General features: G+C 27.6%; 1 protein-coding gene across 1 annotated transcript in view; it reads right to left on the bottom strand.

The window, feature by feature from the left end:
- Positions 1-24,989, bottom strand: part of LOC136985481 (cell adhesion molecule Dscam1-like) — a 112,688-nt gene that overhangs the window by 58,171 nt on the left and 29,528 nt on the right. Inside the window, exon 11 of the mRNA XM_067282769.1 lies at positions 1,021-1,194. Within this exon, the coding sequence (XP_067138870.1) occupies positions 1,021-1,194 (174 nt within the window). The remainder of the gene's footprint in view (positions 1-1,020; positions 1,195-24,989) is intronic.

Genomic DNA, 24,989 nt, shown 5'->3' with positions numbered 1-24,989 from the left:
TTAAAAATTAAAAATATAATAGATTCGATTATTTATTTTATTTAATCTAAAGGAATTATATTTATTCAATTATTTCTTTTACAATTAAAAGTTTAGCATAGACTCTCAAGAGTTGTATAATTTAAAATATTATTAAAAATTCCAGACAAATTAATTAGTTTAATTTCAAGTGAAATTCAAATGGAATACAAAACAAAAAAACTTAGAAGGAAATTAAATTCCATATAAAGTAAATCGTTACTTTTTGAAAAAAGCAATGTGCTAAACTCATACAAAAGAAAAATTAAGTTGAAACAAAACAATAAAAATCTCATATAGGATTTAAAGGATTGATTTTATGGAAGAAACTTGTTGGCTAAAGTCAAGATTTCTGTCTTTAGTGACAGATTCGTTAGTTTTGAAATTAGCTCAATCTATTTTTGTACTTCTATAATGTCCTCTCGTGTCATTAGATAAGTTGTACCGGTTCTTTGCGTAAAGTAGAGTGCAATTAAACGATAGTCATTTTTTTCTTCCTTCCACTAACGTCTTCAAAACAACCATCTAGAAATTTTGTTTTAATGAGAAACATTTAAAACGATTTTGATATTCTAGCAAACGACAGAAATTCTAATGTCCCTTTGTAAATTGTGCAATAATAACAATCTACTTAAATGACTTCAGATATTTGAACTTTATAAAAAAAGTAAAGAAACCAACACAATAATAATAATAATAATAATAAATTTTAATGACACGAATACTTTTCAATGAAAAAAGTATAAAAAAATGGGAAAAGATGTACCTTACGGGTTTTTGATAGATAAATATTCTTGTTTAAAACTAAAATAAAATATCTTACATGTCATTTTTTATGATATTGATACAAAAAACGGATTTAATCATAGGATGTTCCTATAGTTAATTTATTACTTCTACTATAAAAGTCATACCACATTTACCAGGGAAATGTATATAATAAATTTTATGTTAGAAAAGAATCATACATAAATAGCTTAGTAACGTTATTTATATACGTACAGTGAACGGTTAACTGTACATCTTCTCTCAAAGGTTCTCCTACGTCATTACTAGTCTCACACATGTAATATCCAATATCAGTCTTTTCTGCAGCTGTGATCGTTAAAGAACCGTTTTCGAGAACATAAATCCGTGAACTGCTGAGTACGCTATGATATTCTTTCCTTTCTCCATCTGCATATTTTAACAAATGACTGTAATCACTTCTATCATTAGTAGAAATAAGGGTGATACTTTCGTTAATTTTAAAACTTTCTTAAACGTAAATTAAATATTAAAAAACGAAAAAAAATACATCTATTACACGTAATTACTCATCATTAAAAATCATTTACTCCAAATACATACACACATAAAATAAAAAAAGTAAAAATTTATAGTCATTAAATTAAATAATTTAAGATAAAACATAGCTATTAATAATTTAATTTCAACAAAAATTGTCCTTTTACTAATGGAAAAAAGTAATGAAAATTTTTGTTAAGATAGCTCATAAATATTATGTAAATCCAGACAGAAAATTTGATAAATGAAACTAAAATATGACAGACAAAAAGAAAAAAATTCAATAAATTTACGCTGTAATAGATCATTTGAGTTTTTATTTTAATGGAGAGCTGTAAACTAAGAATATAAAATATCTATAAAACAAGATATTGCTCCACTCAAGTAAATCTGGCAATGAAGTAAAGTAAGTTTCTTTGACCGTAATTAAATTACGAAAGGCCATTATTTGTACATAAAAGTGTTATTTTTCTGAAAATGTCTCGAAAATAAAAAGCGAAATAATTAGTAATTTATGTTTACTTAGCTTTAAATTGTAGGTTATATTCTAATTTTAAGAAGAAATAAAGTATTCATATTATAATCCAATTTGCATTCTTAAACTTCTCAGAATTCGGAAGTAAAGTTTAAGGCTTGAAAAACTGCATATACCTGCTTGAGTTTTAAGGTTTATTTATTATATAAGCAAAATATGATTACAGTCAGTCAAAAAATAATGACTTGTTTTTAATTTTTATAATATAAAACTGATTTTAAAATATATTTTTTCTTGTTAGACACTCTTGCTTGGAGATAAATTTTTTTATTATTATTTAAAAAGCTTATAAAAAATGCAGGCAGCAAAGACATCGCTCATTTATCACTCTTCTTGAAGTCTTATATACCTAAAAATTTAATTTAGCGTAAAAATACAATAATAATACAATATATAGTAAATAATTGATCTAAGGAAAAGAAGTTAAAAAAAAGAAAACAGTTTAAAGTATATATTGAGCAGAAAGTAGGCAATAAATCATTGTACTAGTGTACAAAATTTTGTAGAAAGAAGGAAAAAAAATACTGTAAATGTGACATCAGCTTTAGCCTCAGAAACAGGATTTAGATTTATATGCTGATCCTATATAAAAGAGTAAAGCTGCAATTTCCCGACTAAATTTTTTTCCTTAGAAAAATAAAATGACTTATTTCAAATAAATTCTACTTTGTAAAAAGTTTGACTAAAAAAAATTTTTTTTATTGCCAAAAATATAATTTTTTTCGTTGCAGGAAAATTATTCATGTAAAACTTTCAGGAGTAAAGAATAATTAAATTTAACAACGTAAACAAAATTTGCTGTACAGTATAATAATTACTTTATAACCATCAAACTAAGCTATTATCAGTAGATGTTTCTATCAGATAGGATTAAATTGAAAATTAATTTCAGTACACCAATTAGATATGCCTTTAGCAATAAAATCAAACCACAAATTTCTAATTTCTGTAGAACATCATACTTAATTAATAGAAGCTTCAATCAACTATGATGTTGAACCAAGTTGATAACATGGATTAGTCTTTCGTCTGTATCATATAGATTAAGTTAGAAAACAAGGAAGGATATTAATCTATGATTGATATTATTAACAGAAATTGCTATTACATCAAATAATAATGAATTTTTTCCAACTTATTATTTATTAATATCAGTTACTCGGAAGACAATTTTTCAATTAGAAAAATGATGAATAAGTAACACAGTTTTCGAAATAAAATGAAAAAAAAGAGGAAATGTTAAGATACATATTATCTACTATAAATCATTTAAAAGAGCTGAAGGTTGTAGTTTTTTAATGCAAAATTACATTTTTAAAATAGTTTTCAAAGTGAAGTTTTTAAAAAGAAATGTTTAAATGTGACCTAGATCTTTAAACATTTGCAAAGAATTTCTAACATTTTTAGATTATTATATTCTAAAGATAGTTTAAGAAGAGGAATATTCTATTCATTTTAGATATTTTAATAAAGATAATTTATCTGTAAATAATATAAAAATCTCGAAATGAATATGAGTTAACATTTAAGCAAATTAATGAAATTTGTTATATTAGAAGATTAAGAAAAGAAATATTTTGTATATTTGTAGAGTATAAAATGTCAAAACAGTATATAAACTGCACAACGTCAAAAAATGTAATAAAAAAAAATAACGTAAATACATAATATATAAAATTATTTTTTATACGTAATAAACAGCATCGTACATAAAATTATTATCCGCAAATAATAAAATATAAAAATTAAAACAGTTATAGAAATTTGTAAAATATTACTAATTAAGTGAGATAATTGTACAGCTAGCAATAGCAATGATAAACTCTTTATAATAAAATGATACTTAAAAAAATTCTTTTAAAAATTACCAAATCAATTATTTATTGTTAATGATCCTAATAATTTAACTATCAGATATATCGCATTTCCTAATTCCATACACTATCTGCATTCACTTTCGATCTTTCAACTTGCCAATTATGTTACAGAATTTCTAAAAATGATGTAACACAATCTTTAAATCTTTATTGTTGCGTAATTTGTACTTTCTCTTCCCTCAAATAAAGATCTATAACTATTATTTTAGTAAACTATTATTACATCAAATATCTAAATATTTTAAAATCACATTAACGATCACTTTAAATCAATTTACACTTTTTAGAATTAAATTTGATAATAATAACAAATATCTTCTGCAAAAGATTAAATAATTAAATAAAAAATCACAAAAATAAAATAAAAATATAGAAAAAGAATCAGTTAAATTATAAAGTAATAACACGGAAAAAACAAGAAATAGAACGTTATATTTATTTATTCAATTATTTGGAACGTAATAAAATGAAAATACAGATATAGAAGTTTAATATAGACATGACATTTAGATTATATTAGTTCCCGAGTACTAATAAATATCATAATACAAGATAAATATTTAGTCTTATATATGATAAAATAGCTTGAGGTAAAATATAAAAATAGGCACATTAAAAACGCAACAGTACGTCATAAGATGCAACAATTTATATTAACCAAGAAAACAAAAATAACTTTTAATTAAAATCTGTTATTCAGTTTTTCATAAATGAATGAATGTAAATCTTTAAATAGGAAAGTGTGTATTAAAATATTGCTTTTTTATTTATCATTACGGAGAATATTAATATTTTAAAATTAAAAATGATCAACAATTTTTGTTTATTTTTTATTTCATAGCGTTTATACAAAGATTCATTATAGAAAGTATAACGTCAGAAAGTAATTTCACGTATAATTTAAAGGTAAAAAAAAATTAAAAAATGCTTCTTCGAGTTTGAAATCACTTTTGAAGAATAAACGAAACTGCTAACGATAAGTCTTTCTACAACAACAGCTGTTTCTAGCGTACGAATAAATCTGTCATAGTCATTTCAATCTGGAATTCTTATAGAAAGGAAAATTTAAAAAGAAAAATAATAAAAAAAAATTGCTATCAATCGAATTCGCCAAAACACTATCATCATTATAATCATTTGATGAAAAGTTTAAGAAAACGAATTGTTCTTGCGATAGTTAAATTCCGAGATTACAAGTATCTTGTAATATCTCTGACCCAGATCTGTCAAGTAACAAGAAATAACAACTTTGAATAATTTATCATTCTTAGAAATTTAATATATACAAAACTGACAAAGAATATATATATATAAAACAATCTAATGAATGTTTTCAAAACTGGGCTATGTTTTACTATAAAATTTATTAAAATTTTTGATTTCTTAGCATTCATAACTGATGCTAGTAGAAGGAAAACAGGATGACCCATATCTTCAAACATTGTCTTATAAATAGCATACCAAACGCAAGTTTAATGCCGAATTTAATGGGGCTTAAAGACATTTTCCATCTTTCTTTACAGCTTGGTCATATTATTGGGTGTATTTTCTAACAGAGCACAAGGAATTCTTGCTATGATCACAAAATCGATATCGCTTGATCGACTACTTAAATATTTTGTCAATAAAATGACTGACTTCTGGATACGAGAAAACGATTTTTGATTTTACTCTTTTTCCATCTTATCGTGACGGGTAATGGCATCCGATTATGGAAAGAAAACATTAATGCATAACTGGTTATCTATAATGGAATAAACCTTAATAAGAAACATACTATTTTTTGAATTATTTTTGTTTTTTCCTGTTAAAAATAATGGATGAAACCTCACTAATTCGAATACTTCATATTCAGAAGTAATTTTAAAATAAATTGTTTTACATTAATGGAGTTTACTTTGAAATCGTCCGAGTTTAGATTACATAAATAAAAAAAATAAAGCAATTTTAATCTTTAAATGATCTATCAGAAGAGAAATTTTCAATAATTGTTAAGAAAATTCTTTCCAAACGTAAAATACAGAAAATTTTCAAAAAATAAATACAGTTTTTCTTTATCCAAAATCACAATAAAATATATTTTTAGTAGATTATATCATTTTATGTAATATTTTTTCTATCAGCACCCTGTATAAACCTAAATATCACAATAAAAACTTTTAATATATTTTTTACCATTATATAGAACATAACTAAACTAAAAATGGACTTTTCAAAGTTAAAAAAATTATCTCAAACTTCTAACCGCTAGATAATATCACTCATATTTTTATACGTTGATAGAATTTATAATAACATTAAAAAAAAGTTTAATTTATAAAATAATACAGAATGCAATTAAATGCAAAATGAAGCTATTTTGTCATTAAAAAAATATAAAGAAATTCAAAATTAATTAAAATCTTTAAAGAAATTTTTAAATTATATTATTAAAAAAAATTCTCATTATTTTAAATATAATTAAAGCTATTTTTTAATAGTGTAAGAAGCTGAGATAGATAAGAAATTAGCTTGCTATGGTATAGTGGCTTGAGTTAAGGAAGCAAACCACGTCAACTAAACTGGCAATGATAGCCCTCTGGAGAAGGTTATATTACCTTTATTAGACTGTTCCTAGAACATTTACACAGAGGCCAGAAAAACAATAAGATTATCGCTCTTTTCCATATCGTCACTCTTCCTAATCAGTTTTTCTTCGATTTATTTAAAATCGCTGACGTTTAACAGATATTTTAGCAATAGAAATAAAAGCATGACAATATAATAATTCTCTCTCAAAAAATTCCGTAAAAATAAAAAAAACAATAAATATTTAATGCAAATTCAAATACGTATTTTGCATAATAAACTCAATTACTTTAAGTTTCCAGAAAATTTAAAGTACAAACAAATCGTAAGTTATTGTTAAATTCTATTATAAAAACAATTTTACAGTTAAAATAAGAAAATTTAATTTCAAATGTTTTTCTTAATTGTTTTTTCTTCTTCTTTTTAAATATTTTTGTCGAAATTTAAATGATTAATACACATAAATTTTGTATTAATCTTAACTTTAGCTAAGAAAGAATCATTAAAATATAGTAAATATGGAAAGAGGAAGATAAAAGTCATATAACTTTTTTTTGTAAATTTGATGTTCAGCACACAAATCGAAATCAAAGTTTGATTACGCTGTGACTTTTCTTAATTTAATTAGACACAGGCACGGAAGCTGTAATTTTCTGTCAGATAATCAGTAACACAAAATTGCAGATACATTTAGGATTATATCTCGATTCCTTACTTTTGGATCTATTGACGTTGATGGAACCATTTATACGTTGATTTTATCTTTCTCTCTACTCTCGCTGATTGCATCGTTCAACAATTTAACTCAGTAAAGTTTTAAAAAATAATTCTTAAATATAAAATTTTATAGCTTTTATTTTAAAAATGAATATACTTATATATATAAATTCAGTTCATTTATATTTATTTTTTAAAGCTCGAAACGCATCAGTGAAGAGAAGATGATTTCGTAAAGAGAAGAATGCTTAAAGAAAATGAGAAAAATCATGATCTTGAAATGCGCTTGTAATCTTTCAGCGAAAAGTTGGAAACAAATAACTTCTAATGCACAACAAACCAGATTATCTTTTACGCTTATACGTTACTAGAATTGAGGTCGCAATTTCCTCTTCATTTTCCGTTCCGGCTATTTCACAAACTCATACAAATCTTTCACAGCACGCATTTTCAACACACTAAAATATAAATCACCAAAATCTTCTCTTCACTTTCCATTCTTACTAAAATTTATACTCTTTATCCGTTTCCTATTTACATAACCATATGCAACTTTCACATTCCTTCCTTCCTTCATCTTCTAAATTTCTCAGTAAACTACATCGCGATGAAAATTTAGGAAGATTTGTTTACATTCATTTTTATACAGAATTCTAAATTTTATTCTTACTTTTTTTTAATTTAATAATTTTTAATAATTATCTATTGTTCGTTATATTGTTAATTTAATGGGAAGTTAGCCAAATTTGTTTAAACTTGTCTTTCATCGACTTCGTACAACTCAATATTGACTATTATCTCAGTATATTAAATTTACTAAGCTTTTAATGCATTTAATTAGTTAACTATTTAAGGAGATATCTGTCGAAATTGATGATAATTATTATAAAATCATGAAATTCTATAGATTCAATTGAAGCTGATTTATCATTTACACGAATTTTATAGTTTATATTAATCACAAATAATTCAGAATTTATGATTTAATCCATTCATTACACACAATTAATAAACAAACATTCTCCTACCATTAATCTTCTGGTTCATAAAGCAACTAACTTCTCACAGCAATTAAAAGTTTTATTTCAACAAATAAACTCCACGCAAATAACATTTGTAAATGCACACTGAATATTAAATTATATCAATTATGAATTTCGTCTGCCCCATTGTTCCACTGTTGCCTGTAATATTCTATTTCGAAACTACTCATTCTCTTCCCCGGTGTATCATAAAAAAAGTGAGTAATGGTGATCTTTATACTGAGCCCGCATTCCTCTGCCACCACTCCCCTTTTTATGAAGTGATATGGAGAAAAATTGTCCCAGTTCTATGCCTTAAACAACTCTGTAAAAAAAATTAAACCCAACGGATCTTTGAAGTTAGGTCTTTCACGGACTTTTCTTTTAAAACCCATTATTTTACTTCTAGTTCTCATTATCTTTACTTTTTAGCCGCAAGAGAAGACCGCCTATATTGGACCTCTGCCTAAATTGTATTTTTGATGCGTAGCTAAAAACACCTGCACTAAAACTGTTATTTAGAAGTTCAGTATATGAAACTTATATCCAGCTGATATTAAAGGATAAATTTTAATAACGTTCAACTTATTCAATATTAAATGCTTGTAATTAAGATAATTTCTTTAGCTTATAATTAGGAGAGAAATCTAAGTATTTTATTATTATTAATCAAATTGAAGACAAGTCTGCCCAAGAGGGACCACCATTTATTTTGCGCTCCAGACTAAAAACATACACATATGGCGACAGGCCTTCCTTTTTAGGCTTCATGTCGCCAAAGGTAAAAAAGTCCTTTAAAAAAACACAAACATCCAGTTAAAACTAGAAGTCGGTGACACACAGACGTCTTACTCTTCAACCATCCAGCCAGTGGGTGTTTCCGCTTTTTTATCTGCTGGAACAAGCGCTGGAAAATGCAAATTTTAAAGCTGCACCCTGGCGTCGGTATTTTAAAATTTCTTTTTGTCGATTTTTCCGACCGATGGCGAGATTATTATTAATCAAATTGAAGACAAGTCTGCCCAAGAGGGACCACCATTTATTTTGCGCTCCAGACTAAAAACATACACATATGGCGACAGGCCTTCCTTTTTAGGCTTCATGTCGCCAAAGGTAAAAAAGTCCTTTAAAAAACACAAACATCCAGTTAAAACTAGGAGTCGGTGACACACAGACGTCTTACTCTTCAACCATCCAGCCAGTGGGTGTTTCCGCTTTTTTATCTGCTGGAACAAGCGCTGGAAAATGCAAATTTTAAAGCTGCACCCTGGCGTCGGGAAAAATCGACAAAAAGAAATTTTAAAATACCGACGCCAGGGTGCAGCTTTAAAATTTGCATTTTCCAGCGCTTGTTCCAGCAGATAAAAAAGCGGAAACACCCACTGGCTGGATGGTTGAAGAGTAAGACGTCTGTGTGTCACCGACTCCTAGTTTTAACTGGATGTTTGTGTTTTTTAAAGGACTTTTTACCTTTGGCGACATGAAGCCTAAAAAGGAAGGCCTGTCGCCATATGTGTATGTTTTTAGTCTGGAGCGCAAAATAAATGGTGGTCCCTCTTGGGCAGACTTGTCTTCAATTTGATTAATAATAATCTCGCCATCGGTCGGAAAAATCGACAAAAAAAAATTTTATTATTAATTACAGAAATTATTTTTAACTGAACATAAATCATAAATTATATTATAGTATGATCTAAAATAGAATTTTATTTAAAAAGAAAAAATTAGGAAATAATGTCTAACAAGAATACTTTTTTCTTAAAATCTTTGATAATAAGAAAAGTACAGAATTGCCTGCTTTTAAAACTAACAAACATTAATGGAACTAGAAGAAGTAATGTCTCAGTACTGCTAATAAACAGATTCAAATAAAGTCCTTTAGCTGAAGTAAAAAAAGAGAAGAAGAAACAAAAACAAAGTTTAATTTACTGCATTCTCTGAATGAGTCATCTTTGAGCTGCTGGTGAAAGCTACCAATACCAATCGTGTATCGACGTCGTGATGTAAGATGGATTAACGATAACTCAGTTGGACAAATTAGGTGTATTCTAAGACTACAATCGGAAGAAAACACTGCGAAATTTAGATTATATGAACTATATTTACCTTTATGTTTTAAAAAATAAGGTTAAAGAAATGCAGAAATAGTACTAGAAATTTAATTATATATACAAAAAAAGTTTACATCAAATATTAATTTGCAAAGTGGGATTTATCTACTTTTTAAAAATTCAGTTTAATTTTTATAATAAAACCGGAGCCAGAAAATTTATTTATTTAAATTTATTTAGTTTCATAAATTTTTCTATAAATTATTAAAATTGTGTTTTATTCAAATATATTTTATAATTTTTATGAATAATAAAATAATTTCTTCAAAATATATTGCTTTACTTAATAATTATAAAACATTCTGATATATATGATATTTTCATCTCTTATATTAAAACTTTATGACTTCATTTTTCAAATAAAAGTAAGAAAAATATAGTTACATATTAAACTTAAACAGATCAACTTACACGAAGACATTAAGATGTATTTGGAGTTGTTTAAACGAATTATATCCAAATGAATGGCAGTCTTTGTAAAGAGGTCACGCAAAAATTTGAATTCTAATATAATTTGCATTTTTTATCTGATAGTTTTGAAATTTATATTTAATTGTATTGTAAGAACATTCAACGATTTCCATAATTTAAACTATAATAAATAAAAAATGGGTCACAATAAAAAATAATTTAAAATAGTCTAATGTACTGTACTTTAATGTTTAATCATTATCTTATTAAACATTAAACTTTAATTATTATTAAGCTAATAATTTTAAAAAATAATAGTAATAAAAATAAGTTTTCTATCTTTCGGGAGAAATAATGTACATGTAGAGTCATTTTTTATAGCCATTAAGCACATTATATCATACAAAATTAGAGAATAAAAACATTTTTAAAATAAAACATGTTTCTAGGTTTCCAATGAAAATATTTTGTTAAAGGATCCTGTAAACATGGAAATTATTTACATTCTTACTAATAAATAGCTCGATACAAAACATGTATAGTTTTTCAGAAGAAAAAAACCCAAGAATCTGAATTGTGTAGTTAAATTAAATAAAAATTTTAAAAAAAAGTAGATTTAAAAAAACAATAATTTTTAAATAACTGCGTAAAATTTAAGACATTTGAGTTTAATGTACTTAAACATTTACCATTAGTGATATTTGAAAATTATTTTAAGTTTACATTGCAAATAATTTTAAACTTTAAATTATAATCCACTGATTTGTAAAGCTATACTTTTTCGATTTGATATTTACGAGTATAAAACTTTCAAACTCATTTAGAATTTCAATCACTGCTTTCTTTATGACAGTAATAATGATAAAATTTACGCTCAAGTTTCAATCGGGAACACCTACCAACTTTCATTACACATTAAGAACAAAATTATTGTTCTTTCTGTCATATCTATACGATTGATTTTCCCGTTAGTTTTTATTGATAATCAAAAATTAAATCACTTAATTCTGTGAAATGAGTTAAATTTTATGAACATTTGTTCTTGTGATAAATTTTATTATACTTTAAATTTATTAAATTTAAAGCTTAATATATTTATTACATATATGAGTTTTAATTTTGTCCTTTACAATCTAACTTCTTACTTTTCTTAACATATAAAATATTGCTATTTAATAAAACTAGTTTAGTTTTAAATTCAAATTTATTCTATATTTATATTCAGTTAAATTTTCATTCTGTCATTAATTTTATTTTAAAAATTGATCGTTTTATGATAATTGAAAGTAGAGATAAAGTCAAGGAGAAACGACGAATTAAAAACTAATGATTTTTACAAAATTAAGAAATTTTAAACATTTAAATGTTATAATTAATAGAGCCAATTCAATTGAATTTAATTACAACTATTTTGTTAATTAAATTAAAGTTTTTTTTATAATTTCTTTTTTTTACGATTTAATTTAAATAGCATTTTCATTTCTGGAAGAAAGTATATCTAAGAATATGTTAATGCCCTAAAATAAATGTCTGCTGTGTAATTTGACTCCTAGAGATTTTTGCGGATAACTTTATCTCGTTCTATATACAGTAATCATCATAAACAGGAACCTCGTATATTTTATATGCAATTTTCTCGGGTTTCTACATATGGGAATCATAACATTATGCCTACTTCTTGTTGAGACTTAGAAATTCATATGATGTCAGCGCATAATTACGGGCAAAGGGCACACCAAGAATGGCATTCTGAAGGATCAAAGTTTCTTTTTTGTAATCTAAATAAAGATAAACCAATGAATTGCATTATCCAATTCGTAATAAAGCGTATTACGAAAACTAGAGACCTGAATAATTCATTTAACAGGTTATGGACCCAGGCCACACTTCCAGAACGCTGTCGAATTAATAATCTAATGAAATGAAGGAAAGCCCTTTTTGAGGCTGCAATTTGAAAAAAATTGTAGACCTATAAATTCCCACTGCCGTCTACCTGTCTGCCTATTTTTCCTTAATCTCGAGAACGGAGTTTGATAGAGGAAAGGCGAGACCAGATATGGAAATATTAGGAGCAGGAGACCCCAATTACTAATATATGAGCTTTCGATGGTAACCGGAAGTCACGTTATTTCAATTCAAATATTTTCCTCTGAAAGGTGTTAGATAGATGACCGGCACGAATCTATTGTTAAAGGAAAAGTATGATGTACAGGGGCAAGCCACTACTAATATGAGGTGGGGAGCATATATTTTAAATTAAAAATATAATTAAAAATTGCATTAAATAGAACGTGCTCAGCAAAAGATTATACAATAACCAAACACCTTTAAAAATTGCAGCTCGGCATTGTGACGATGTCGCGATAATTGCGCGTTCTAGAATAGTCTTTAAATCGTAACCCGATAGCTCCGATCATCTTTCAAGATGAATACGCGATTGTTTCAAATAGAAAAGTTGGATAAAGGTAATTATGATTGCTGGAAAATGCAAATTAAAATGCGTTTAATACAGAATGGCATTTGGAAATACGTTGAAGAACCAAAGGATGAGCCTGGCGAAGAATGGAACAAAAAGGACCAAAAGACTTTAGCAACAATTGTTTTAAGCATAAAATCCTCAGAAACAATTCACATTAAAAGATGTAACGCATCAAAAGAAGCGTGGAAAAAACTAAAAGAACTACATTAGCCGAGAGGACTAATTACTAAAGTAAGTCTTATGAAACAATTACGAAGCCAAATCAAAGTATGAAGGAATATCTAGATGCCTTCTTTGGAACACTTGATAAATTGGCACAAATTGACGCACGTGTTTACGACGACTTTCTTTCCATTCTGTTCCTTTGCGGACTTTCTGATGAATACGAGAATTTTAGAGTAGCAACTGAAAGCAGTGATCAACTTCCTGAACCCAACGTATTAAAGGTGAAACTTCTAGAAGAGGACATGTGAAAGGGAAGATGAGATAACAAGTAAGCAGACAGCCTTCCTGGGACACTGAAATGAAAATAAAGGCAAAGATCAACTTAACCCTACGAAAAAGAAGAATTTCTCTTTCAATTGTTATATCTCTGTCAAACAAGGGCATAAATCCTCTCATTTTTGGTGAAACAAATGGAAAAAACACAACACATTTTCAAAATAACTTAACAAAATAGCAACCGTATCTAAACTTGAATGTCGAGAATCTTTATCTCAAACCCTAAGAAAGGAGAAATGGTGTTTCGATAGTGGAGCAATAGCACACGTGTTGAGATGAGAAGCGATTCATGGAATTAACGCAAATTAATCCACAAAAAGTGTAATTGGCCAATAATAAAACAACTCAAGCTGCTGAAAGGGACTCGATTCTGTTGAAAACTTTAATTAATTCGAAACAAGATACACTACTTTTGGAAAATGTACTATTTGTACCTGACCTTTAAGGAAATTTAATTTCAATCAGTAAGTGTACCCAGGGACTTTATACTGTCGCATTCAAGAGTAAATATGCAAGCTTAGAAAATTCCAAAACTAAAGGCCTAAGGCCTTGGGCTTTATGTTTTAAGACCACCTACAGAAAGTTCTACTCTAACTATTATAGACCACAAGTCAATCAGAATAAATTAATCCAAAAATGAAAGATATCCAGATATGGCCAGCAGGCTAAGACATCTAAACTACAGAAATCTAAAAAAATTACAAACAAAAGAAATGATGTATAGCGTGCAATTTGATAATTTTTCCGAAGAATTTCAGGTTTGTGAAACATGTATTAGAGGAAAACAGACAAGGTTTCATTTCCAAAAAAATCTTCCTAAAGTTCAAATCATGTATTACAACTAGTTCATACAGACAATTGTGGGCCAATAAAGATCAAATCTCTCGGTGGAGTAAGATATTTTGTCATGTTTATAGATGATGAATCCAGAAGAATCTCTTCTCTGTCTACATACTAAAGAACAGAAGCAAAGTATTTGATGCATTTAAAAGATATAAATTAACGTCAGTGAAGCAAACTGGACAAAAATTAAAAATGATTAGAAGTGACAACAAAGAAGAATATCTAAGTAAGGAGTTTACGAAATTTCTTCAAGAAAAGTAAATAAAACATCAACTCTCTGTTGAATACTCACCTCAACAGAATAGTGTAGCTAAACCTACTAATAGCACTCTTGTCGAGATGGCGAAGTACTGTACATGTTGATAAATTCAGAATTTCCAGTGTCATTATGGGCCGAGAAGATAATTACCGCATGCATCAGAAATATGTGTCCTACTAGAAACATGGACAAAACCCCAGAAGAAATTTTTACGTCTAGAAAACCTACTATATCCCATTTTCGTGTGATAGGAAGCAAAGCTTTTGCTGTAAACAATAAATCTGGAAAAAGTAAATTCGCACCAAGAAGTAATTTAAATCAGACATGATAGTGATGCAAAAGTATACTGTCTTTGGAAAGGAGCTCCAAACCAAGTAATCAGAAGTAGAGACGTCCGTTTTATTGAACTAAGTCTTACGACAAATTCACCAAAGTATAATGATCAAGTTGTTATAATATCTCGACCAGAATTATCAGAAAGCGAAACAGGAAAAGGAAACTGTACGAGACAGGATGCACAGGACCAAGACGATAACTCATCTGAAAAAATGATCTAATCTAAAGTGATAGAAAATCTTAGAACTCTGTTTGGATGACGATGATCAAGGAAACAAAGCCAATCTTCAAACGGTTCAAAAGGGAAGGGGAACACCGAATAAACTGCGAACAGGACTCTCTGGCCAACCAAAGAAAGATATCACTTTGTTCAATAAAAGGTAGCAAAGGAAGATTTAGACTGTCAAACTATCGAAGACAACCAAAATGCACAACACCTAGTAAAAATCCTCATGTTTCATTCTGGTACTAAACATATTGACATTCAGTGGCATTTCATCAGGGATATGTACAACGGAAAGAAATAAACGTGATGTATAAGCTTTCACAGCAAATGCCAGCTGACATCCTAACTAAGTCTCCCTAAAGGGACTCACGATGCACGTGTTAAAAACTTAGGAACCTGTACCGACTTCGAGAAGTGTTCAGACATAGGAATTTATACGTCAGCGCATAATTACAGGCAGGAAACACACCAAGTTAAATGTGTGATCTCGTGTTTTCTAACGTGATCTCCCTTTGTCTTCCGTCAACAGCGGCGTTCTGTAGGATCGAAGCTTCTGTTATGTAACTTAATGTAATTTACTGGTTTTATCTTTATCTAATTCGTAATAAAGCGTATTACAAAAACTAGAGGCCTGAATAATTTATTTAACACTACCCTACATTAATACATGTTTTATAAATATAACTATTAAATTATATAGTGAGATAAATAAAATTATTTACAAATTATCTGGATTGGATAATTGGATTGGAATAATACACAAAAATTTATATTTTTAAGTTCAAAACTAAATTTTGATGTAGAAAGTCTTTGATTTGCAGATTAAGATTGTATTATTAAAAGGATTTTTCAGATAAATTATTAAATTTCATTAAATATTATTTATATATAGTTTAAAAATCATATTTTAAAATTAATTAAGAAAATAAATGACATATAAATACTCGACTTAAAGCAAAACAAATATATATAGTAGCAGTTTTTCATCAATTGAATATTAATTTTTCAATTTTTCAAAAGTAAATAATTTTATAGAAGTGTTGATCATGTGCACGTTCTAATATTTACGTACAAGGGTTTTCAGGAATTGCTACTAAAGCATAGAATAAATCGAATTTACATTTCGGCAAATAATTATGAAAAACAATTTATAATTCTTAAACTCAGATAAAGTATTACACTATTTACACTTTGTATTGTTGCATAACAGTTTTTTAGCAGTACAAAAATTACTTGTCACGAATCTTTACCCATTTTGTAGCTTATTACAAAATTAAACTGTGGTAATATCGATTAGATGAATTTCCGATTTGAATATTTATTTACACATATACCTATCTATTAATATATTGCCTTACTTTCCGCCATTACGAAACTCGTTATCAGACTATTCGCTTCAAGATTTATTAATTGATTTCGGTCAAATACTACCATTAATCCATTGCAGTTTGCATCCATTCCAGGCAGGGGCACCCTGGTTGTATTGTATATCCTTCATTCCTTCATTTAAATCCAGGTTTTCCATAAAAATCAGAAATTATACTCCTGCTTTTTCGATCTCAACTCCGTCTTTGACTCCATTAATAGTCATGTTCTACTTTCAAAAATCCACATCTTTAATTTCAGTTACAATTTCCTAAAACATAATTGACAAATTATTTTACAGACCAAAATAACAATAAACAGACTCTTTCATGTTATCTCAAGGTCTTTTACAAGGCGACGTTTGAGTCCACATTTATTCATATTTTTCATTAATGACATATTTGAAATCTTCAATAATGATAACGAAAATATTCTTTTAGACGACCATCATATCCATGCCTTAATCTACGCGACGACATTTTACTGGTAGCTCCAACCCAAATTGCGCTGCAGTGAAAGATTAACCTTCTTCATGACCACTGTTTAGTCAGCAATCTAACTATAAAGTTGGCTGAAACCAAATTATGATCTTCACGAGAGTTCCTAGACTGAAAAAAAACTGATACATTTTTTATTAGGCCCCAACAAACTGAATATTGTTTTTTATTTTAAATAGTTAGCCACCTGCCTCTCTTGTATTACTATCTTTTAATATCATCTTACGAAAACTGTCAACCATTGTACTGTGATGATTCATAATATCTTTCTCATTCGGCAAGAAATGAAAAATACGAATCTTAAAATTGCTTTTAAAGTATTCAATTTCCAATGTCCTCCAGCTTTCTTTCATATCCTGCCCCTGTAACGCGTCGCTTCCTTTTCGAAACAAAAAATTCAAAGCATCTTTATCCTCAAACTATTCAAAGTTGCCCGAGTAAGCTATGAAGGCCAAACTCGGTAGGACCAAATTATATCCAGACCTATTGAAACAAATCCGTAACTTCATTAAAAGATTTTAAAAATCTAACAGCGAGTTGATTAACTTTCCCAGCAACATTAGGTAGCGCCATTTGTTATATTTCATTTAAAATTTTTTTTATTTTTAACTATTATAAAATAGCAAACTGCTTAATTTTAAGAGTAGGGATGAGTTTTATAAAAAAAAAAGTTGTAAGTGCTAATAAAGATTGAAATCGTCATTAAGTCCTCTATTAAATTTGCGAACTGACTGGAATCTCTATACTTCTATTCACCCCTAATCATCGATAACGCTAACCATCAAAGACATACATTTGCTTCGTCAACTCTAAAACATCATCCGTGATACCTTCAAATTCTGTGTGAATACTGCCTTCAACAGTACAACTTTAGTAAGTTCAGTCGTACACATAAACGTCTAGTAATTTCGTTAGGAGGTTCAACTCTACTCGTTGAATTGAACTTTCTATTGCAAACTCCTAAATTATCTTTCTTGATCAGCGCAAGATCTGTCCGTTTTAAAACCTTGATCCAATCAACATTTATCAATTCTTAGTATCTTGCATTGCTCTTCGACCAACCTGTCTAAAAAATAACCTTGAGATTTCAAATGTGATCCTGTTGACAAATTTCTCCTCTACTTTCATAATCAATCAATATATATTATAAAAGTAAGTGTACAATGTGCGTGCCGCTAAAACTCAAAAACGAGTCCCGGTTCGATTAAGGGAGTTATATGGTGTGGTAGTCCTCTATCCCCCATCAATGAAGAAGGTTCCCGTTTTTACCTGAAGGGCGTGCTGTTGAAGATATAAGGGCTGGAAGTTTCGCCCTCTAGAAATTTCTAGAACAGTACAGAATATTCGAGAGTATTCGAGAGCATTCCACAACATTCCAGAATGTTCCGGGATATTCTGGAACGTTCGAGAACATCCCGGAACATCCCAGATCATTGTGGAACATTCCAGAACACTCTCGAATGTTGTGGAATGTTCTGGAACATTGTGGACCATTCGAAGCCTTTTTTGTATGAATGGGACTACCCATTGGTGGGGATATATAAAGCAAGATCCGTCGTGGGTTCGAACGTCAGTTTCTTATTAGTGACGAAGGGAAGAACCGAAAAAGAAGTGAAAATTTCAAAGTAGTGCAGTGAGTGAATAAAAACAAACAGTGAAGTGTGAGTAGTCAAAGTGATACAGTGACCAAACGGTTAATAGTTGAAAGTTTAAATTTGGTACACAGGGTATGTCATGAAAACGTACACTAAGAAGGGATTTTTTGAAATTCTCCCTAGAGGGAGAGGGACAGGATTAAGGCTTCACCAATGGAAGTGTTATGAGAAGCGAGGTGCAAGATTTATAGGCACAGATGCGGTTTTTTGAGTTTTTGATTGCGTTTTAATAGGGTACGTAACAGAATGTATACTAAGAAGGAATTTTTCGAAATTTCCCCCGCGGGGGAGAGATGGTTAACACTTCCCCCGCAGGAAAGTGTCAACAATAGAAGTGTTAAGAGAAAGCGATGCGCAAGATTTACAGGCGCAGATGCGGTTTTTTTGCGTTTTTGCGGGGAAATCGAACATATTTTTAGACCCATCCAAAAATTCTCTAATTAGTCTGGAAACGGGGAACTAATTCTTGCATTCTGTTAAAACGGGTAAGATTGACTATAATGTAATAATTTTAATCTTCGCTATCGTTACTTTTTGCCCGAGCAACGCCGGGCCTATCTGCTAGTATCTAATAATATTCGATAATAAGGATAACCAACTACCTTAGCAAAATTGCCAAAAAAGCGCAACGCAGTTCACCTGTACTTTCTTTACATAGCCAACGAATATTATTTACAGACAACACTTTGTATTATTGTACTATTTTACCTGTCATGTCGTTTTTTAAACTCAATTAAACTCTTTAATCCTCCCTTCTTCAGGGATCTACCCTAATAGTCAAATAAAATAGTTTTATCGTATTATATATATACGCATCTATATACAGGTATATTAAACTACATTTGAGCTAATGTATAGGAAACTATATATATTAATAGATTAATGTAAATAACATTAAATCTGAACGTTTTAGTAAATTATATCGGTTAAATCATCGAATGAATTATCAATTAATATGTACAGAATCTCAATAAAATGAAAAATTTCAAAAGAAAAATGTAAACTCTTGCTAAGAAATTATAATTAATTAATCGAAATAACGTATTATAATTAAAAAATAAATTATATCTTTTCTATTGATATATTATCAGTAGACAGATATAGAAAGCATTATGTAGTTTAATATTTAATTAAATTTACAATTTTAGGATGTTTCAATAGGAAGAAAAAACCCTAAATAAAAAAATTACATTTCAAATACATGCTATTTGAATAAAAAAATATTATAAGAAGATTTTCGATTTATATTTCTATTTAACTAGAGGAAATACGAAATTTTTCTAAATACATAAGTTACATCCCAAAAAATCAATAGAAGAAAATGACAAATTACAGCATTTGTTGGAGATTTTATTGTTTTCATTGTTTCATTTGTCATAGATTTGAACATATTTTAAAGAATGTCTCTACGAATGTTGAAACCATTCAAAAATACCGAAAAATAGAAATGATTCTTAAAAATATCAGTTTGATTCAAACGATGAAATAAAATAACTACAATGTAAAAAAGTATTAAGATAAAATAATAAATTTTAATTATTTTATTGAAAAAATGTAGATCAAAAGTGCAGTATATATATATATATATATAGGCTAAACACAAAAACCTATTTAAAGATAATTTTATCAATGTTTAAAATAATTATTTTAATATTGAAGCTAATTTTTTTTGCTTAGAAAGTAATCGTTACCTGTAATTTTATTGTGCTTTCGTGATGTCACTGATCGATTTATAAGTAATAAATATCATTAAATCTGTACCTTGTTATGTGATTCCTCTTTAATAGCAGTTCTAATTGCTTTGACATTTTTCTTGCAAATCTACTTTAATTGAAATGGTGATTGATGATGATAACCATTAAATGCACTTATCTAAATTTTCCAAGTCTTATTTAATTGTTAAATAAATATAAATTTCATAATAATATCAAAGTATTTATGCTAGTTCAAAATTAATTTTTAAAATAAAATTTTATTATTTCTTTTTTCAATTTTATTTTATTAGTTTTGCATAGTTTTATATAAAAATATATAATATATAATAAGATAATTTGCAGAATCTATATAGGTGTAATTTAAATAAAACTTTAAATTTTTTTAGATTTAAAAATCTAAATTTAAAATTTGAATTAAATTTTAAAAGCCTATTAACAGGAGTCAAACACTTTTTTTGTAAGAAAAACTGCAGACGTAGTACATTTTTATCAGATCATGAAAGTAAAAATTTATTTTAAAAAATCAATATTTTTACAGAATAAAATAAAATTTATGGAACAATTAAATCCTTTTCACGTCAAAAATTTGCAAATATAGCAAATGTGAATGAAACGTATGAATCGTTTTAATGGTCATAACAATAGTAGTAGAAATATGTACTTTAAAGAAGATATTAGAAAATAAAATTTACTAAAATAATACAAACATACAATTATGAAACAACGAGTAAAAATATTTTAATATTGTCAAAAATCAAATATCTCAGTTTATATAATAATAATAATATAAGAAATACGTAATTTTCCCATTTTAAAATCCAAGTTATAAATCCTTTTCAATTTAAATTTTGTTCAATATAACTTACGTTCAAGAATCGAAATGAGTTTATAAATTTGAAAAAAATACTATAAAAAAAATTTACTTATAACTTCAAAAATTTTTAAATAAATATACTATACATATGATTAATTTAAAAGTTCTTAACTTTAGAATATATTCGTGTATTAAATTTTGTAAATAAAAAAAAAGGAAAGAAATATGCTAGATTGTATTGAATATTGAAGAGTTAGAGATGAGAAAACTCGGAAAACAATTATATATCGTATGGAAACAATTCAGAATTGAGGTATAAGCTTAAACTCAAAGGGAGCAAAGGGCCAGTCAAATAGATGTATATCAGACAAAGGCTGTATTCAAGAGTATTCGGTAAACCAAAACATACTGTATACTAAAAAAGGCTCTAACAAAGGCCGTTTTGTTGCCAGGCCTTTATGACTTATGTAAACAGTTAGACGTTTGAATTTTTCTGTTTTAATCCCTGCAAGATGTTAGAAACATCAGTTTTTATAAAATAAATCATCAAGGTCTCGGATCTGATATGAAGCCTTAACAGGCCCTATCCGGCCCGCGGGCCTCCAGTTTGCGACTCCTGTATAAGGCAACCTAAGAAATGAGCGATCTGCAAGAGGCATGCCTTCAGGGAGAACTTTTATAAGAAACTGGCACTTGTTTAGGTGCTAGATGCGTGAATAAAACACGAAAATTACGTGACCAGCCCGTTGGTCCAGCGCAAACCCTTGACCAACTGCCAGTGTACAGCCATTTTATCCACTCGGCCGCACTGGGCGAAAACAATTCGGTACTGAAAAAATTTAGTTGAAAAATTTAAAAAAAATCGTGAAACATTTACGTTTCCATTTTAGAAAAGTAATAAGAATTCAAAATGAATTTAAAGTAAAAAGTAACCATTTTAAATATAGACCTGAAAAAGCTGAATTTATATGAAACTTTAAATCATAGCTTTCTACTTTCATAGTTTAATACAAAAGTAACATAGATCATCACTATCATTCAATGTTCAATTTCTGATAGATCATCCCGGACATTATTCTATAAATTTCCAGAATATTACAGAATCACTTCAAAACTTTGAAAGATCTGAAAATATTACTATTCTAAAAATACTGTTTTATTCTTGAAATTTAGTAGAGACATCAAAGTTCTTTATATATTAAACAATAAATTTAAAAAGTTATTAGAAAAATACAGTACTTTGGCCTAATTAAAAACATTACATTTTCATAATGAATGACTTGCAAATTTACAAATAAGAAATTTAATTTTAAAAATAGCTTGAAGTCCTTAAAATAATTAAAAATTTTGGGTTAACATTATATATTAATAAAAAAATTTTTGCTAAATCGAATGAAAATTCGAAGTAATTTTAGTAAGTGGCTAAGCAACAGGACTCATCTAGTGGACATATTGATATTTATTTTTTAAAAATATATAAAAATTGAACACTACATTTATATTCTTAAGAAATATTTTAAATTAAAAAATTTAAAAATTATTTACGAAATGATAGTTAAAATCACTTTTTATAATCTTTCAAAAAAGTATTTTACAAAAATAAAATTGAAAAAGTAGAGCAAATTAACGCAAAGAATATTTTATGCGACTGTGAAGATTATCCCATTAAAGGAATCCTCTTAATACCATAAGAAAATAACTTATAAAAAAGATAAAAATTTCACTTTTATAATTTATGAATTTAACGACCCAAATTTTATGAAAAGAAAAGAGCAATTACGAAATTTTGTTGAAAACAGTAAAAATTTAATTTTCAAACGACCCATTCAAATTTATTAAACAACTTACTTATCGGAAAATCTCATTTATCATATTAAAGCGGTCCTGCAATATAATGTAAAATATCTAATTTAACGGATGGAAAATAAAAATAAAGCTGTGCTGTTGCTTTTTAATAAAGAAAAAAGAATTTCGGATATGCTTAAGTAACATTGCGCAGTTTTCATTGTGTAGAAGTGTTACTTAACTTAAGGTCTTAAAGTTGAGTGGAACTAAAGGTGATAAAAGCCTTGAATTTTCAGATAACTTTAATCGATTGCAAAGAGAGATAACACAATTTTATATAAGGTAATCAAGCAATCGAAATGCACTAAAAGAATAATTAAGTTTTCGTATTTATTAATATTAAAATTAGCCTAGAAAAAAGTAATTAAGAGACGAGAAAAAATTATTGTGACATCGTCACATGCCGGGCTGCAAGTTTTAATCATATTTTAAACTTATTTATTTTAAAATATATGCTCTCGATCTCAAATTAGTAGTGAGTTACCCCTGTACATCATACTTTTCCTGATAACAACATAGTCATACCGGCCATCTATCTAACTCCATTCAGGAGAATATTTTGAATCGAAGTAACGTGACTTCCGTTACAAATCGGAAATTTGTATATATTTAATCTAGGTCTCCTGACGTTATGTTTTTCAAATCTGGTCTCAACTTTCATCGAGATTAAGGAATGACAGACATACAGATGGACTGTGGGAATTTATAGGTCTAAAGTTTTTTTTTTCAAATTGTAGCCCAATTAATCAAGAACAAGTCATGAAATTTGTAGAATATCTTTTATTTTGTACTTTTTAATCATACGATAAAATCAATGAAAAAAGTCTCGTCTGTAAGTATTATAACAAAACGAAGAAGATAAAAATTGCATCACAGAAGCATTTTTCTCAACTCTCAAAAGACTAAAAAGTAAACTTTTTATTCAGTTTTTATTGAGGTAATTTATCTTTCATGGAAAATTTAAAGTATAACTGTTTAAACATCATGATATTACGGCTGTGCTTTTGTTGAATTCTCCATGGACTTAAAAGATTCAGTGAAAAGTTTTTGAAGTAGAAAATTATTAAAATTTTTATTATTTGAATTTATTATATAATAAATCGTAAGCAATTTTATCTAAATTTACAGAATAATTGTATAATTATAATATAATTTTAGTAATTATAATGGATAACATGGATTTATAAATATCTTTGAGATGTAAAGTATATTATAGATATTACATATTTCGTAAGAAAACTTAAGTGAAATTTGTACATGAAAACGTCCTTATTCATAAACTTTATTTTAACAAATTATGTAATATTCTATTCTCGATTCTGTTCATAATATATTTCAAGAGTTTAAATAGACTATTAAATAGCCGAGAATGTATACTATCCAAATTCTAAAGTATATTATTAAAATTAATGAAAGGAATTCTTAATTAGAATAGAATCTCGACAAATTTGAATATATTTAAACTTTCAACATTAATGTAAATTTTGTTTATGTATAATAATTATTATTTAAGTATTTATTATATTTATTCTAACGAATAAATAGATTTTTATTCATTTTCCACAGTTAAAATGCAACGAACAGTAATATATCAATGATTAAAGGATTCATTGTCGTTACTTTTACAGTGTCAGTAAATGTTACAAATAACCTGAAATTTATGAAATTTTCAAGTCGATGAATGTTTATATTGATGTTTATCTCTCTTATTATAGTAGAAAACGTTCATTTTCTGTAATCAATAATGTTAACGGAAGTATATACAATTAATTTTAAAAACAATACGAAAACAATAAACATAAAAAAAGCATTATATGTCATTGTTAATTCATATAATCATAATTTTCTATTTGTAAACCGATACAATAAACTGAAATTATTACTATATTAATTAAAATTTTAAATTCG

Source organism: Centruroides vittatus, unplaced genomic scaffold (genome assembly GCF_030686945.1).
Source record: "Centruroides vittatus isolate TY-2023 unplaced genomic scaffold, ASM3068694v2 contig_970, whole genome shotgun sequence".
Lineage (NCBI taxonomy): Eukaryota > Metazoa > Arthropoda > Arachnida > Scorpiones > Buthidae > Centruroides > Centruroides vittatus.
The sequence above is the reverse complement of the archived record's forward strand: the minus strand, read 5'-3'. Positions and strand labels throughout refer to the sequence as shown.